Here is a 16,085-nt window from a genome sequence, read left to right as displayed (position 1 = left end):
AGTAGAGTTAGGAAAAACTCAGTTCAAATCCAGTCTCAAATACTTGCTAACTGAGCAGCTAGGACCTGGGCAGGTCATTTAATTCCTGTTTACCTCTGTTTCTTCAACTGTGAAATGGATCTAATAGTAACATTTAGTTCCTTGTTATAAGGATCAAATGAAATAATATGTATAGTGTTTAGTATAGTTCTTGGCACATATTGGGCATTTAATCAATGCTTATTTCTTTCCTTATGGGCTAAAGTTTTAGGGACTTCCAGAATATTTTACACCTCCTGGTAGTTGCCTTCTACTAGTATGAGTTGAGAGATAGCTTGGAGGAGGTAGTCTTGTGGTCAAAATGTGCCAGAGGTTTACTACTTTTTAGGATCATTGGCCAATCTGTTACTTCTATTTCTGTCTCTAAGATGCACAAGCTTTAACTTTAGTGGATTGAGACACATCAAGTGCCCCTGTAGTGAGATTTTTGGGACATCTAAGTGATACAGCAAACAGAGTGCCAGAGCAACAGATTTAGAGTCAGGAAGCCTCATATTCCTGAGTTCAAATCTGGTTTCAGACATTATTAGCTTTATGACCTTGAACAAATCATTTAACCCTGTTTGTCTCACTTTCTTCATCTATAAAATGAGTTAGAGGGAGAAATGGCAAACTATTATTTTTATCAAGAAAATCCCAAAATTGAAGAATCAGACATGACTGAAAAAATGACAATAACAATAGCAATAAAAGTGAGGCTTTTTGGACATTACCTCTCAGAAGTTCCCAGAAGAAAACACAGTGAAGGTAAAGTGTTAAAAATATCTGTGGGTCTCTGATAGAGGTGGATGCTTAATAGTAGGAATTGTAATGATTTTGAAGATCAGTTTCACAGAGGGAGTTTGTGTAGTTCTTAGAAGGATTATAAATTCCCATCTTTAATTCCCTATGCTCATAACTGATTGATTTTTTTTTTAAACACAGAGACTGTCTGAGTTTTGCTTAGTCTCTGAGGATAAAGTAAAGAGGATTTAGAAAAGATAATATAAAAGATCTTAGCCATGGGAGGAAGAAGAGGAAGTAGTTTGAGTAACAAATATTGAAGAACTATATAACCTAAGGTAGGGTGAGATTTAAAGTCCATATTAAGAAGGGAATATAGGAGGCAGAATGACAGAAGGCTAGAAAAAGGTAAGGATGATACTGATCAAGGCAAAAATTAGAGTTGAGAGAATAATTTGATCAGCAACTGGGATAATAATATTTCTGTGGGTTAGTTATAAAATTTTGAAATGTATAAAAACTAAAACTTTTGCTAAAATTTAATTTAATATATTTTAATGTATCATTTATTGCTATATTACATATTTATTATAGTATATATTTTTAAAGAATCTATTCCAAAAGGGGAAAAGGAAAATCATGTAGAGAATCCAGGCATCATACTTGATGGAATGATCAATTGTCCCAGAGGAGAAAAACAAAAGGAAAAATGAGGCAAATTCAAATGAAGAAGCCTTAGGTCAATATTTCTTTTTTATGTTTTGAATAAATATAACTAAAAAGAACAAAAGCTAAATGAATATATAGTAAAGTTTCGTCATGGGACTTAGAGAAGTACTTAGAGAAATAATGTAATTTATAGCTCATATCCTTCTGACTCCTAGAATAATCTTTTTTTTTGATTATTATGATTTCAGGAAAGTATTGGGGCACTCAGAACCATTCTTGGAGTCTGAGATTGTTCATGACTACTGTCTTTAATTTGGGTCTAATTAAAATTTCTCACAGTTACATGGCATCTTAAGGGTAGCAAGCATTTTTTTCAGAGCAGCATATAACAATAATAATTACACAGTGTTTTATTTAGTCATTTCAACCCAACTCTTCATGACCCCATTTGGGTTTTTTTTGGTAAAGGTACTGAAGTAGTTTGTCATTCCCTTCTCCACCTCAAATTACAGATTAGGAAACTGAGGCAGAATTAAGTGACTTGTGCAGGTTCACCAAATTAGTCAATTCTGAGGCCATATTTGAACTGAGGTCTTCCTGATTCCAGGCCCAGCATTGCCATAATTAATACATAAATCACTGCATTACAACTTTAAAAGCACTTCACATATTGTTTCAGTCTCATGGCACCGTTGATGTAAGACTAAAAGTGTTATCTCTAATTTACAGAGGAGGAAACAGGCTGGGAAAGTTTAAGTGACTTGCTCATTGTTAATTCTGCAAGTAATAGAGTGGGATTTGAATCAAGACCTTCCTGACTCCAAATGTAGCACTTTTACTAACAAAGTCCTCAGAGATCTTGTCAATGGGAAGATGGAGAGTAGGAAATCGGCTATAGGAAGTCAGGGTCTATTGAAGTGTGATGACTAGCTCAAAGGAGTTGGGGGAGGTAATGATGGAGGTAATGTAGGAATGCACTTTCCCCAGTAGTTTAGCAAAGGAAAGCAGTGAATCTGGTGTGAGAGGCCTGAGTTTGAAGTCTGACTCCACTACTTATTTGATGCAGGTGAAAACCTTTATAGGCTTCTATTTCTAAACAAGGTTGGATTAAATCACCCTTAAGGACTTTTTCAAGACTAAATCTACGACCCCACAGTGCAATTAATCTCAGATGATTGAGAAGGGGAATGTGCTGGTGGAGAAAAATTCCTACTTGATGGATTTTTAGGTTTCAACAGCCCCTCATGGAACACCTGGGATGTTCCAAGCACCGTGAAGTGGGAGAAAGTAAAAGTTTACAGCTCAGCGGGAGAGAGAGGAGTTATACACAATTATGTGATCTACAGGTGGAGAGTAAAGGAGCCCTTGCTCAAAGGAGAAAGCACCAGGGCCGGAGTGGGGGTCAGCTGGGCCGATTCTTTTAATTGGCCCATAATTAACTATGGAGTGAACTCCATAGTTGTTTCCAGCAGCACCTGGTGATCTCAGACTTTAAGAAATCTCAGAAAAGAGTGTGTGTGTGTGTGTGTGTGTGTGTGTGTTTGTTTAAGAAGAGACAATCCGTGTGTGTGTGTGTGTTTAAGAAGAGACTCTGTGTGTGTGTGTGTTTAAAAAGAGATAATCCGTCTGCAGCCCGCCCTTCTCTTCCCCGTTCTGCCTCGCCCAGCCCTTGTGTCCTGTGGAGTTTCAGCCACGCGGGAAGGGCGTGGGCAGTACCAGCGGCCGCAGCCGCCTGGGCATGGACCCCCGCGGCGCGCTTGCCCAGGGCGGCTTCAGGGAACAGAGCAGGGCAAGCAGCTCCGGCGGGTACAGCGGCTGGGCGTGTCCTTGCTGGGAGGGGCCAGCAGGGACCGAGGGGAGCAAGAACTCTCCCAGCCAGAGAGAGAGCTGGGAGCTGGGAGCTGCGAGCTGGGAGCTGAGATCCAAGATCCGGAGCGAAATTCCGAGCGTCCGCTTCTCCCACCCCCACCCCCCATTCAGTCCTAGCGCCCCACAGGCTCCCGGGACAACCAGCGTGGGAGGGGGCCGGAGCCACCTAGGACGGACCAGATGGAGAAATACAAAGGTGAGGGGAAATCTGGGGCTGCCGACGCACTGGGCTGCGGGAGGAGTCCCATGCCATTCAGTTCCCAGGGAAGCGCTCGCGCTCATCCCCGATCGAGAACTTGTCCCCTGGCCAAACTAGTCTCCAAATTGGAGGAGGACAGTTTAGAGACTGTCCACATCTTGATCCTTTCCCGGATCGCAGGTAAACAGCCGGTTGCCTCTAGCCTAGGAAGGGAAGAGAAGGGGCGCCGGCGCCGGGGCTCTCCGTGTGGGTGGCCCCCGCCCTGGGCTCGAGGGAGGCTCATCCTCTCTCGAGAATGAGGCAAGCGGGAGGGAATTGGTTTGGGCTAGTCGAGGGGTTTTGGTTTGGGGGTGCTGGACGCGTGTTTGGAGAATGGCGGGGTGCAAGATACGGCAGATTAATTACTCGGATCCCCCCAGAGCGCCCTTCTGCGTCACCCTGGGAAAAAGTCACCTGCTGGAGTGGCAGCCCTCGGAGTCCTCACTGGAGGCTGAGTGGCCTTGAAAGATGTTTGTAGCTCAAGCAATTCCCCTTCCCCCGAAAAGAGAGCGGAGATCTCCACCTCTCTTTGGAGGGAGCTAGCCTGGGTGGGAAATTTTCGGTTTGCCTGGGAAGGGGGAGCACTTGGTATGCATTTTAGTAGTGGAATGGGGAAAGGCGGCTTTAGATCCAGGCATGAATTTGTTGTTCCACGAAGTTTTTCCAACTGCCTTGGGAGTGATGCCGAAAAACAAGGCATTCTACTCTCGCCTTATTGTTCCTTAATAAAGAAAGATTTCGTGGGATTTGTCACCTTCTGCATTCTTTGAACCAAAACCAAAAAACAATCACCATTCTCCCTCAGTCTAGTATACTTTAAAAGGTGGGCTGAACTGGAGCGATAAGCAAATAGCAAAGACATCATGTGTCCCTGGATCTCCTCAGTCTCAGCCACAGGGCAGGTCTCTGCTAGTCAAGCTGAGACAATTACCTGGTTAGACTAAGCTGACATGTAAATTGCCTCACTTGTTCATTAATGTGTAAAGACTGGTTCTAGAACAACCCCCTTCCCAACCTGGTTATAGGTTCTTCAATGGAAACGAATAGAAGGGGCCCAGAGTTTCTTTCCCGGCTTGGTTTGTTGAACAAGCTATGAGCCGGGAGAGAGAAGGGAGCAGAAGAAGGGACAAGGAAGGGGAAGGAGACGGAGGAGAGAGGGAGTTTGAAGGGGGGAGGTTAGCAAGCCTCTTCCCCTCTTAAACCTTTCTCTCCACTTTCACGAATTGAAAGAAGAAAAACAAGTGTTCCTCAAGAAGAGGAAAGGTTCTTTACCCATAAAAATGACTTCTGATAGATTATTAAAGCAAAATCTTGTGCAAGAAGAGGAAAGGGTCTCAACTCATAAAATTATTGACTCCTGAGAGATTTTTTTAAAGCATTTTGAATTGCATCTGTCAATAGACATTTTCTCTCTGATTTGTTTGTTTCCAAAGCTGAAACAGATGGACAGAAGCTAGATTTTTCAGTGGATAGAAAGATATAAGTTAAAATTGTGACACTACTATATGACCCTGTATTAGTTAACCTAACCGCTGTCTACTTCAATTTCTTCATAATCATAACCCCCATCATCTAGGATTGTTGTAAGGATAAAATAAAATAATGTGTAAAATGCTTTGCAAACGTTAAAGTTCTATATCAAGGTGCTGGAGGTAATGAAGTGGATAGGATGGTGGCTTGCTTCATACAGATTGCTTTGAGTATTGTTTTTGCTGCTCCTTTGGAGTCACCCTGAGGCACATCTCAATGGTGGCCTTTTCCCAGTGTGTTTTTCTCCCACAATCCTTTGGGGCAGGATTCAACTTTAGGAACTTCCTTTCCCTGCATGGTTGCATTCTCTCTCACCCTCCAAATAAATTTCCCCCTAAAGGCAGTAATGACTGGTTATTGAACATGGATATTTTTTTATTTACTGTACTCTCCTAACCCCGGACTCCACTCCTACCCTACACCACTGGTGCAAATTACATGTTTAAATTTGGTGTTCAGGTCTGTAGGGAACGTTGGAGGTAAGAGCATCTGAAATCATAGATAGGTTCCTTCCTAAGGATATTAGGAAGGAAATGGTTTTTTGCTTTAGACATAGATGAAGATTCAATAGATCAAAAAACCAAGTGAGAGTAGAATATTTGATTGTGTTATTCAATTTAATGAATAGCTAGAACTATTTCCCTTTTGACCCTTTCAAAATCTTCTTTCTGTAGGTTTTCTTCATAGTCTTCATCATTTCTGTATAACCCCATCTGGGTCCTTTTTGCTAGTGACTTGGACAACCAGAATGTTATAATGGGAGGAAAAAACCCTGGATTTGGAGTCCAACAACTTGGGTTTAAACACTTCCTAGCCCAGTTATTTACAACTTGTATGATCTTAGACAAAACACTTAACTTCTCTGGGCCCCCATTTTCTCATCCATAAAATGAGGAGGTTAGTAGGTGATCTCCAAGGTCTCTTTAAAATCTAAATCCCACGACCTATTTTTGCTCTTGTATCAGTTACTAATTTTTTCTCTAGGCCTCTTTCCTTCCTGTAAAGAAAAAAGTTTGCTACCATTTAGCTCACAAAGGAAAATGACCAAGAATTTGATGAGGGTTTTCAAGTCCTTGGTTGAAAACTGCTTTTAAAATACAACATATTTGTTTTTAAGTTAGAAATATTTGTGGTTTCTCTTCAGAATGCCCAAATATTGTCAAGATTTCCTACTAATGGCTCTTGCCTGACCCCTGACTAGATAACTAAGCATTCTTAAAGATATATGTAAGATAGATAGATATAAAGATATATTCCCACAATTTTTTTTCTTCTGTGAGCATGAAAATACTCCCAAAGGCAAAATGCAAATCATTTAGAGAATGTCTAGCCAATCCAACCAGACATCTTACAAAAGATTTTCATTTTAACATGGCACTAAGCATCGAAGTTTTTTTTTCCCCTTGTATCTTGGCTTGTAGTAACTTAAATGATGTGATGCTTTAATTGCTAAGCTGTGAAACCTGAGTCATCCCTGGTGAATGTATATATCTACAATATACACATGTATATGTGCACAGAGATATATGTATATCTGATTGCAATAGGTATGTATATATACATGTACGCATATACATGCGTGTGTGTATGTATATAATTTGATTTGGAATACATATCTCCAAACTTTTTTCTCAAATGAAGTAACATTGTAAAGCACTTTGCAGACCTAAAAGGGCTATAGAACTCTTAACTATTGTTGTTCTTTTCTTTCTTTCTTTCTTTCTTTTTTTTTTTTAAATAACACTACAGGTCCTTATTTACACTTTTACCCCCTGTGGAACATCTGATAGATGTTTAACTCCTCACTGTATTCCTGACAGGTGGTATCATTTCACCTTGAAGATGTACTAAATTAACCATTTCATCTAAGCTAAATGGAAGAGAAGTCAGTCCTTATGGAACTCCAGCTCTAAAAACTACCTGATTTGGCCCTATTTAAAGTCTACCCAAACCTCCCACACGTTACAAAGATTTGATGGCAATTTATTTGGCAAACCTGAACATTTATGGAATAACTAGGCAGATGTTTAACAATTAAGTTAAAAACAACTCAGTGTACTTAAATTGTTACTATTTGTGGAAATTATTATTATTATTAGGTATTTAAGTGCCATAACTTGTTTCTAATTCTTCATTCCTTCCCCTTAATACATGTCCCAACATACAGAATACCTTATCTCCTTCTTTATAGTCTTAGAATACGTTTTGTAATTTTTAAGATTAACAAAAGAGCTTTAGCTCCAGTTTTAAAATAAGTTCTGTTCTTGGATGTCTAGTCTGATCTTTTCAAAAGTGAGAGAGTTGCTATGTGTATGTTTGTGTATTCTTGGGACTTCATATGTGATGTTATATACCAGGAGTTGTATATAAGTTTTACTTTGAAAATTTTTCTTACTAAAATTGCCATTTATTCACTCCTCATTTTATTTGAAAAGAGTAATAATAAATTCCACAAATATAAACAAAGTAAATTATCCTTCGGAGAGAGATAAAGCTTTCCAGGGAACAGTCCTGAGAAGTCCTTAAAATGTTGTGTCCCAAATTTGCTGCTTTGTACCCTCATAAGAAGAAACTTAGGAATTTTTGGTACTTAATTCGCATATTTCTGTAGTAAGAACTTGAAAATATTTTTTTTCTCTTTATGTTTACATATTTATAACACATACAGTTTCAATTAATTTGAGCTCATTGGGTAGAATTGTCATGTGGTCAAGAAATTTGGTTCCTATTGCTCCTCCAGCTGTGGAGTTGTCTGGTGCCAGATGTTAATGACTTGCTATCTCTTGACTAAACTTTGGAATGCTTCAGCAAGGGGCAACCAAAATTGTAGCATGTTTTCAAGTGAAGTCCTATATAATTGAAACAAATTGACTTTTATTTGTGCAGTGGTATATTGAAAGAATGATTGTGCTTCTGGTTTTTTTTAAATTCAGTTACACAACTACCAAAAAGCTATACCTACTGGAACATGTGACTAGTTTAAAAAAGACATATTAGTGCAGAGACTCCAATGATCCCATAGGTCCTTTGGGAGTACTAAGCTATGTTTAACAGAGGTCTCAAAAGAAGACAGGAATACTGCTTATTTCAGTTATAGGAATAGCAGACTTTTTTTTTTCCCCCTCCCAAATGGGCATCAATTTTTTTCCTCATTCAAGTTTTTCTTCATACCCTTTTAAAAATATATAGCACAGTCTTTAAAGTGGTAGAAAATTAAGGAATTCTGCAATCCTTTAATATTCTCTCAAATCTGAAAGGCAAATCGAGTGTATTAGCAAATCCAATCAGCCATGAAGTGAAGTTGTGGAACCGAAATTTTTTTTTAAAGATAAATCTAAAAGTGGGCACACTAAAATCCTCCACAATCTTGGATTTTGTGTCTTTATAGTGTAAAGCCAAATCTTCATTCTTTGCACTAAACTCTCAGCTCTTGGGACTTTGAAGTTTTTTTTAGTGTGTGGGAGATCTATTGGTGCTCCAGCAAAGCATTGCCTCTAAATAGAAATGCTGAGGGGTCAGCTTTCGGTTGCGTTAAGAGAGGGTGGAGGAAGGTCAGGAGAGGGGATTCTACTTTGGGATCTTCCCGTTATTCTAGAGGGGAGGGTGACTCTGGGAACCTCACTAGTTCCAAGTACAGTTAAAGGGAAGGAGAGGGGGGTGGGGGGAACCTTCAAAGTTTAGTAAGTTGTGCCAATTTTCTTCTAAATCTCTTAATGATGGGAAATGTTTCTCCACAAAAGTCTGCAATGTTCTTTCAGGAGAAAGGGAAGGCTCTTTCCCAAAACAGAAGAGAATGGTTGCTTCATAGATCATTGGTTGTGGCCAAGAAAGGGAGCAGGCAAGGGGCTTTGTGGTGTGGAAAGAACAATCAACAGGTGATGATGATAAGACCTGGATTCTAGTTCCAACTGTGTCACTAACTTGCTGTGTGACTTTAAGCTAATCATTTTATAGCACTGGGCCTTAACTTCCTACCAGAAAAATGAGATTTGGAAGGGATATTCTCTAGTCCTACAATTCTGTGATTTTAAAGGAAGCTTCATTAGGTTCTTCATTGGTTTTGGAGGCTGTGTGGGTGGGAAGATGGATTGGGATTGCAGTTCTTAAAAACAAAATAAATTTCCTGTTAAGAGCTTAAAAGTAGCCGACTTAATGGGAAGAATATGCAGTAAAATGTGTGAGGAATTTGCTTCTCAAGGATTTTTCCATCCCAATATCTCCAAGGAAAGTTAGCTCAGTTTGAAGTAGCCCACTGAAATACAGTGATTCATTTATGCTTTTTTGAGGAATGGGTTCATTGAGACCCTCCAGAGAGGTTAAGCTAAACTGTTCCCAAAAAGAGAGTTGAGAAGAAACGTAATGGAATATTAATAATGCATAATATATAATATAATGAAAATCGGGTCCCCTACTCTCATCAATGAGACCTCTGAAATGAAAAAAAAAATTATAGAATTTAGAGTTGGAAGAAAATTTAGAAATTATCCAAATATATACACATATATATCCCACATAAATGAAAATTATTTAAGGTACTTGATAATTTTCTAGAGTGTAAAGGGAGCCTGAGACCAAAAAACTTGAGACCCACTGTTCCTAATAAGGCAACATCCTTAAGTGACAGAGAAGGAAATAGAGGCTGAAATTTGTCTTCAATCACACAAGAAAAATTAGAGCTAGGATTTAAATGTAGCTCTTCTGAATCTAAATCTGGTGTGCTTTACAAAAGATTAAAGATATGTAACTCCTTTTCTAATAGCTATGTTCATGTTTTTTGATGGGGAAAAACTCAAGTGTTTTCATATCTGTGTGAAGGAGACTCACCTGCTTCCAGTTAATAGAGGGAAAAATTTGGGCAGAAGGTATTTAATATCTTTCTCAGACTTAATTGCAGTCAGCATTGGGACAATGCTCTAAAACAGTAGAGCTTCCCTCGTGGTGAACTAACATAACAAATGCTGTTCTTGGTATAAAAAGCCTATATTTTTGTGGAATGCTCAGCTTCAACACCTATGCTACTAACATGATTAAAGTTAAAACCAGGTCCAAGAGTTGAAAGCTCAGCCTCTACCTGTGTAGTGTCACCTCGACTAGAGTGTTATTTCTATCTGTTCCAGCACAGAAGTGTTGCTGTCTGATGGTACACAGAAGGATTCTGCAGGTTTCTACTTGTGAGTATTCATATCTCTCTGACCTCTTTAGCAGCCCAACTTTAGTGTATTCCCTCAAGTGTATTGTCCTAGGTGACTAGACAACCCTTTGGCTAGTGCAAGGGGACGTGGTGGATGTCTTTGTTAAGCTAAGTAACAAGCTGGGTAATCCATGCCTCTGTGATTAACTTGCTGTGTGAGTTTGAGAAGGGCAATTAACCTCTCTGGACCTTGATTTCAATGGTAAAGAATAATACTAATGTAAGAATAACGTGAAGATAATACTAATCTTCACAGGGCTGGTTGGTTGAATGAATCTCAAAAATTATTGTTACATTCTTTATGATGAGTAGTAAGGGAGGGTGGGGAAAGCAAGGGAGCAGTTATTTTCAAATATATCTGATGTGGGGGTTTGACTTGGCTCTTTTTGTCAGGAATTTTCAAATCTGATTCTATTACACAATCCCCCATCACCTATATTTCTCTATCAGGATAGTCCAGGAATGGGGAGTTCTATTTAAACGCCAGCTTAATCGGTTTCTGGCAGAGACTCTGAATACCATATCCAAAGAATTGGAGTTAAGGGGCATAGGATAAATTGACTGGAATTGGCATCTATTCTGAGTAGCCTAGATGCAGTGAACACCATATTTTAGAGCACATGCATATATACACACATGTGTGTATATATATGTATATTTGTATACACATGTAGATATGGATGGATGGTAGAGTATATAGAAAAACCATATAGTAAGGAATTATGTCTGATTAGGACCATCAACACAATGCTGGACTATATAAAACAGATTTTAGAAATGTTTCTCATTCAATTCATCTCTCTCCATGGGAGCTCAAGGATTAGACTCTCACTTCAGGAAACCAAGGACCAGACCCCAACAGAAGTGCTATGTCTGCAGTTCTCTAAACAAACCCAGGGCTATAGTTGTTTCTTCTATCTAGTCTTTCCCCTGGATGTCAAAAACAACTTTAGGCAGGGAAGAGCCCCTGGCTCCATACATGGAAACAGTCTACTCCATTAATGTTTACAAAGCTGGTTACACACAGGTACTGTATCTGTTCATCTGTTCATCATGACACCAAAAAAGAATATTCAGCTGTTATCAACTCAATGCAAACAACATACTGATGACAAGAGGAATAGGAATTGGAAATTTCTCAGTACTTCATGGTTAGTAAAGGTCCAAAGTCATGACATACTGATTTTTCCATTGGCTAAACCAGGGATTCCAAATACTTATTTGGAGGAGTCTGCTTGCAGTTTGCCAAGTCATTATATACTGTCCTTTGTTCTGAGAAATACATAATTGGATTAACAGACTCTTAGGAGGGAATAATGTAAAACAGATTAAAGCAAATATAATTTGAGTTTTTAAATACTGTGCTGGAGTAGACCATACTTAAGTCAATATCAAATATGTAGGATTTAGCTACTGACTCTTGCTTGTCTAGAAACTAGGATTTCATTATGAGTATGGTAAAAAGTACAAAATTCAGTACATATAGAATTAGCCATAACATATTGTAAACAGAGGCATGGTCATTTTAAAAAATCTGACACCTCAATAGTAATGAAATAGGAGATCCATACTTTCCAAATAGTAGAGGATTTTGTGAATGGTGTGATAAGGAAACTTTCTAGCTAAATTGTCTTACTTACAAAGAAGAGTGCCTTGTCAGTTGCAATTAGTGAATCCAAAGAGAAAAGTATCAAGGAATTATCACTTATTATTAACCATCTACTATGTAGTGTCAGACACTGTGCTGAGGATACAAAGAAAAGAAAAAACAGTTCCTGCACTCAATGAGTTTATCTTATAATAGGGAAGACAACATGGATATAAATAGGTAACAAAGTAGATGGTTACTTTAGAAGTCTCTAACAGGGTGGCTGGGGAGAGACCAGGAAATCCTCCCACAGAGATGCAGAGTTTTAAAGGAAGCTAAAAATTCTAAGAAATGGAAAAGAAGAGGGAGACTATCACAGACTTGGGGACAGTCAGTGCAAAGACACAAGGATAAGATATTTAGTGTTGTGTCCAAGGAGCAGCATACAGTATGGCTATATCATAGTGTTAAATGTCAGGAAGCCAGGAGAATCTAGATTGGAAATAGCTTTAAATGTTCCCTTTCTATTCCTCTCCCCCAAAAGAAGCATTTTTATATTTGATCCTAGAAGCAACAGGTACTCATTGAGTTAAGGAAGCAACACAGTCAGTCTTGCATTTTAGGAAAAACACTTCGGCAGCAAAAACAGAGTCATAGAAACCAATTAAAAGTTTATATTAGAATAGTCCAGGCTATACGTAAAATTCATTCAGTCCAGACTATATGAATAGAGAGAAGAAGATATATATGAGAGATATTGTAAAGGTAGAAATAACAAGATTAGGTGAATGATTGACTATGGGAAATGAAAGTTTCAAGCCTGGATTTTTAGGAAGATTGTAGTGGTCTTCACTATGATAGGGAAGTTCAAAAGAAAAGTTTCAGTGGAAATATGTGATCTGTTTTGAAAATGTTAAATTTGAGATATCTTAGGATATATAGAATATACAGTTCTATCCAGTTAAAAATGTCTAAAGGATATACAGTTTTATTTAGTTAAGTCTCCAAAAGACAATTGAGAATAGACTAGAGTTCAGGAGAGGAAGATAGTAGGGCCAGATATATGTAGATCTGGGAGTCACCTGCAGAGAGAGAATTCAACTTGCCCAAGCTGATGAAATCACCTAGTGAAGTTGTGTAGGGAGAAAAGAAGGGTCAGAACAAAGTATTGGAGGATATCTATCTTTAGTGGCACGTGTGTGAAGATATAGCAAAGGAGATGGGAAACAAGTGATAGGACAGATAAGAAAAGATCCACAAGAAAGCAGTGTCACTAAAACTCGGGAAAAAGAATATTCCAGAAGAGAAAGGTACAGATGAATAGTGTTTAAATGCTGCAAAAGACATCAAGGACAATGAGGATTGAGAAAAGACCATTAGATTTGGCCATTAGGAGATTGTATTATTCCTGTTGTCTTGCCCATGATGGAAAGTAAAAAATGCCTCCTTACTTTGGCATCTTTCTTAAAGTCTTTCTGAGCCAGTAGATTTTCTTAAATAGAAATTGAGTACTCAAAACATGTATCATGACTAATTTTTTTTTTTTTTTTTTGCAATCCTGATTTTCTATACTTGCTAAAAATGATGTGGAAAAATCATTATTGTTCTTTTAAAATATGTCCCTGACCCATAGGGAAACATTCCCCTTATTTTGAATCTGGATGGGAACCTTTAGAAATATACAAATAAAGGAAATAGGAAATTAGACATCATCAAATTTGATCAAATAACATGTTTTTATGTAAAGTGTTTTGAAAATTTTGAAGTTCAATGTTAACAAAAAAATTCATGTTATTAACATTATTTTTGGGGACCCAGCCTGTGATTTCATCAGGAGTGGGAATTTTTAGGGTGGAAATGCCCACCACTGATGATCACATCATTTGTATTTTACTGTTTTAATGAATTGCTGAGATATAAAAGGTTAAATGACTTATTCATGGTTACATGGTCCAAATCTTCCGACCTCAAAACTGGCTCTCTACTTCATGTGCCATGCTCTCAGTTATTCTTTAGGAAAGATAAAAATGAAGAACTAGAATTGACATGTGTGAAGGAACTGATTCACTAGTGATGCTAGTGGAATCTTTTAAGATTTCATTGCAAAATAAAATCCTCCTCTAGAAATAATTTGTGTAGTTTATTTGTGACCTTGGGGCAGAAGAATCATAATGCTGTAAGAACTTTATTAAGTGAATAAAATCTAGCATTTGTTGAGAAATGGGTCAATCTATTATTATATCTCATATGAATGGAATTATATTTACTCACCTTATAAATAGGGAATCTAGAATGGAAGGCAGGTCTCTTGATTTCTAACATAGTATCCTTTATCCCAAAGCTCATCAAACTGTGGATTGAGACCCCACATAGGATTGTGCAATTGAATGTGGGGGTCACAAAATAAATGTTTGATTTGTATGCCTATTTTATATAACTGTATATCCAGGGTCATATAAAAATTTCTCTCATGAAAAGGGGTTGTTAGTGGGAAAAGTTTACATAATCCCTGCTCTATACCATCTTATACTACTTTCAAAGAAAAGAATCTGGGAGAGGAAGCCAGGAAGGGTACTGGGGAGTCAGGATTAGAGCTGTTGTTCTGGGTAGACCAGTTCCTCATTTGGACTTCACCCTTAATATCAGAGCATTATTGTAGATCCAAGTCCCATCTAATTCTGGTGTTCTATCTCAACAACCTCCAGAGGCAGATTGAAGTTATATCTGGTGATTTTTATCATGGCACTTAATTTTTCCTATGCAATCTTACCCTAAATACAGATTGGTATTTTGTTTTCGTCTACCTGTTTTTAGTGATGTTTTATTCTCACAAATGGATAAGTAATCCTCTGTAGCACCCAAGATGTTTAAGCAGCAGTGATGGCCCACTGGGAATTCCTCAAGTTTTTTGGCTCCCCTTATACCTATCTCTAGCTCCCAGTAATGGAGTAAACTGAGGACCATTAGGGTGAAAGTCACTAGCAAATATCCCTTCTCTCTCCCCAGGAAAGTACCTTCTAAGATCCATGTTACAATAACTTTTTGAGTACTTTTCTAGGAACTTTCAGTGATTCTAATATGTTTCTTCTCATGAAGAAGTTTCTCAGAGAGCCAATTGTTCAAATGAGCCACTTGTTAAATCGAGGACCCCATTGAGAATTGACCTTGGGCAAATAAGGTAACTTCTTTGAGCCTTACATTTCTTATCTGTAAAAAGAGGGTGATGATAATGCTTTCTATGTCATAGGATTGTAAGGAAAGTGCTTTTCAAACCTTAAAGTTCATATATGTTTCATAAACAAGTAATGTCCTGTAGCACTTTATTGCCCTTTTCCCTCCATGAGTTTTAAAAAAAAAAAATTATTCGTTCTAATTTTTCAGACTTCTTTCTAATTAAACATAAAATTAAATAAATAAATACAATTTAATGTTTATTCTCTGTAAAGCATTGTGCTAAGTAGTAGGAAGACAGAAATGAAATAATTCTAGCCTTCAAGGTACTTTTATCCTTTCTTTGTGGTTGTTTTGGACTAGCCCTACAGTTACATCATGAGTTGCTCCCTCTACCAATGCAGACCAGTACTTTCTTTGAAACTTAGTCTTTGAGAGGTCCTGATACAATCACATGTATGAGGATGCATTGAACTTGAGTTGATTTGAATCTGGAACTTGAAAGACTGAGACTAGATCTCTGACAAGCTGCCTCTCAGTGCTGAGTGTGTTCAGCTAAATTGAAGGCAAAATGTTCCCAACTTTAAATGATGGCTTTTGCCATGTGAACTTTACTACAACACATTCTTTGTATGTAATTCTTCTAGCACACAGGTATTTACAAGCTACCAGGCCCTCCAGCTAAACTACAAACGCACCCTCCACTCCCTCTATTTGCATCGGAGGATGGTAGGAATGCATTCATGACTAGTAGACCTAAGTCCTAATTTTAAACTGACTTTCTTTCAAATTCTGAAGGAAGATCATAGCAGTGGGATAGAAAAAACTTCAAAAGATGTCTAGTACAACCCAGGTTTTTTTTCTTTTACTTTTAAGGAAAATAAGGCTCAGGGAAAGGCTTTGCCCAGTCACAACAATTGGCAAACATCAATTGAGCCCAGCTTCTCTGATTGTAGATTCATCATTGATTTACTCTTGGCGTAAGAAGTCAACTGGTCTCAAGTAGACAAGGAAGATACTTGCAGCCTGAGTGAAGGAATGGGTTTTTTTAAATTACCCCTAAAGAG

The 16,085-nt window shown here is 38.1% G+C and overlaps 1 protein-coding gene across 3 annotated transcripts in view; it reads left to right on the top strand.

The window, feature by feature from the left end:
* The first annotated feature begins 3,030 nt into the window (after positions 1–3,030).
* The window catches only part of AFAP1L2 (actin filament associated protein 1 like 2), a 130,020-nt gene continuing 116,965 nt past the window's right edge, over positions 3,031–16,085 (top strand). Inside the window, exons 1-2 of one of the 3 annotated variants that reach the window (XM_031955883.1) lie at positions 3,031–3,496; positions 10,191–10,239. In XM_031955883.1, coding sequence (XP_031811743.1) covers positions 3,170–3,496; positions 10,191–10,239 — 376 coding nt within the window. In that variant the 5' untranslated portion in view covers positions 3,031–3,169. Of the gene's footprint in view, positions 3,497–10,185; positions 10,240–16,085 lie in introns of all 3 variants that reach the window. The other 2 variants (XM_023495771.2, XM_023495775.2) reach the window with 2 other exon arrangements.

This window comes from Sarcophilus harrisii, chromosome 2, assembly GCF_902635505.1.
Source record: "Sarcophilus harrisii chromosome 2, mSarHar1.11, whole genome shotgun sequence".
Taxonomy (NCBI): Eukaryota; Metazoa; Chordata; class Mammalia; order Dasyuromorphia; family Dasyuridae; genus Sarcophilus; species Sarcophilus harrisii.
The sequence above is the reverse complement of the archived record's forward strand: the minus strand, read 5'-3'. Positions and strand labels throughout refer to the sequence as shown.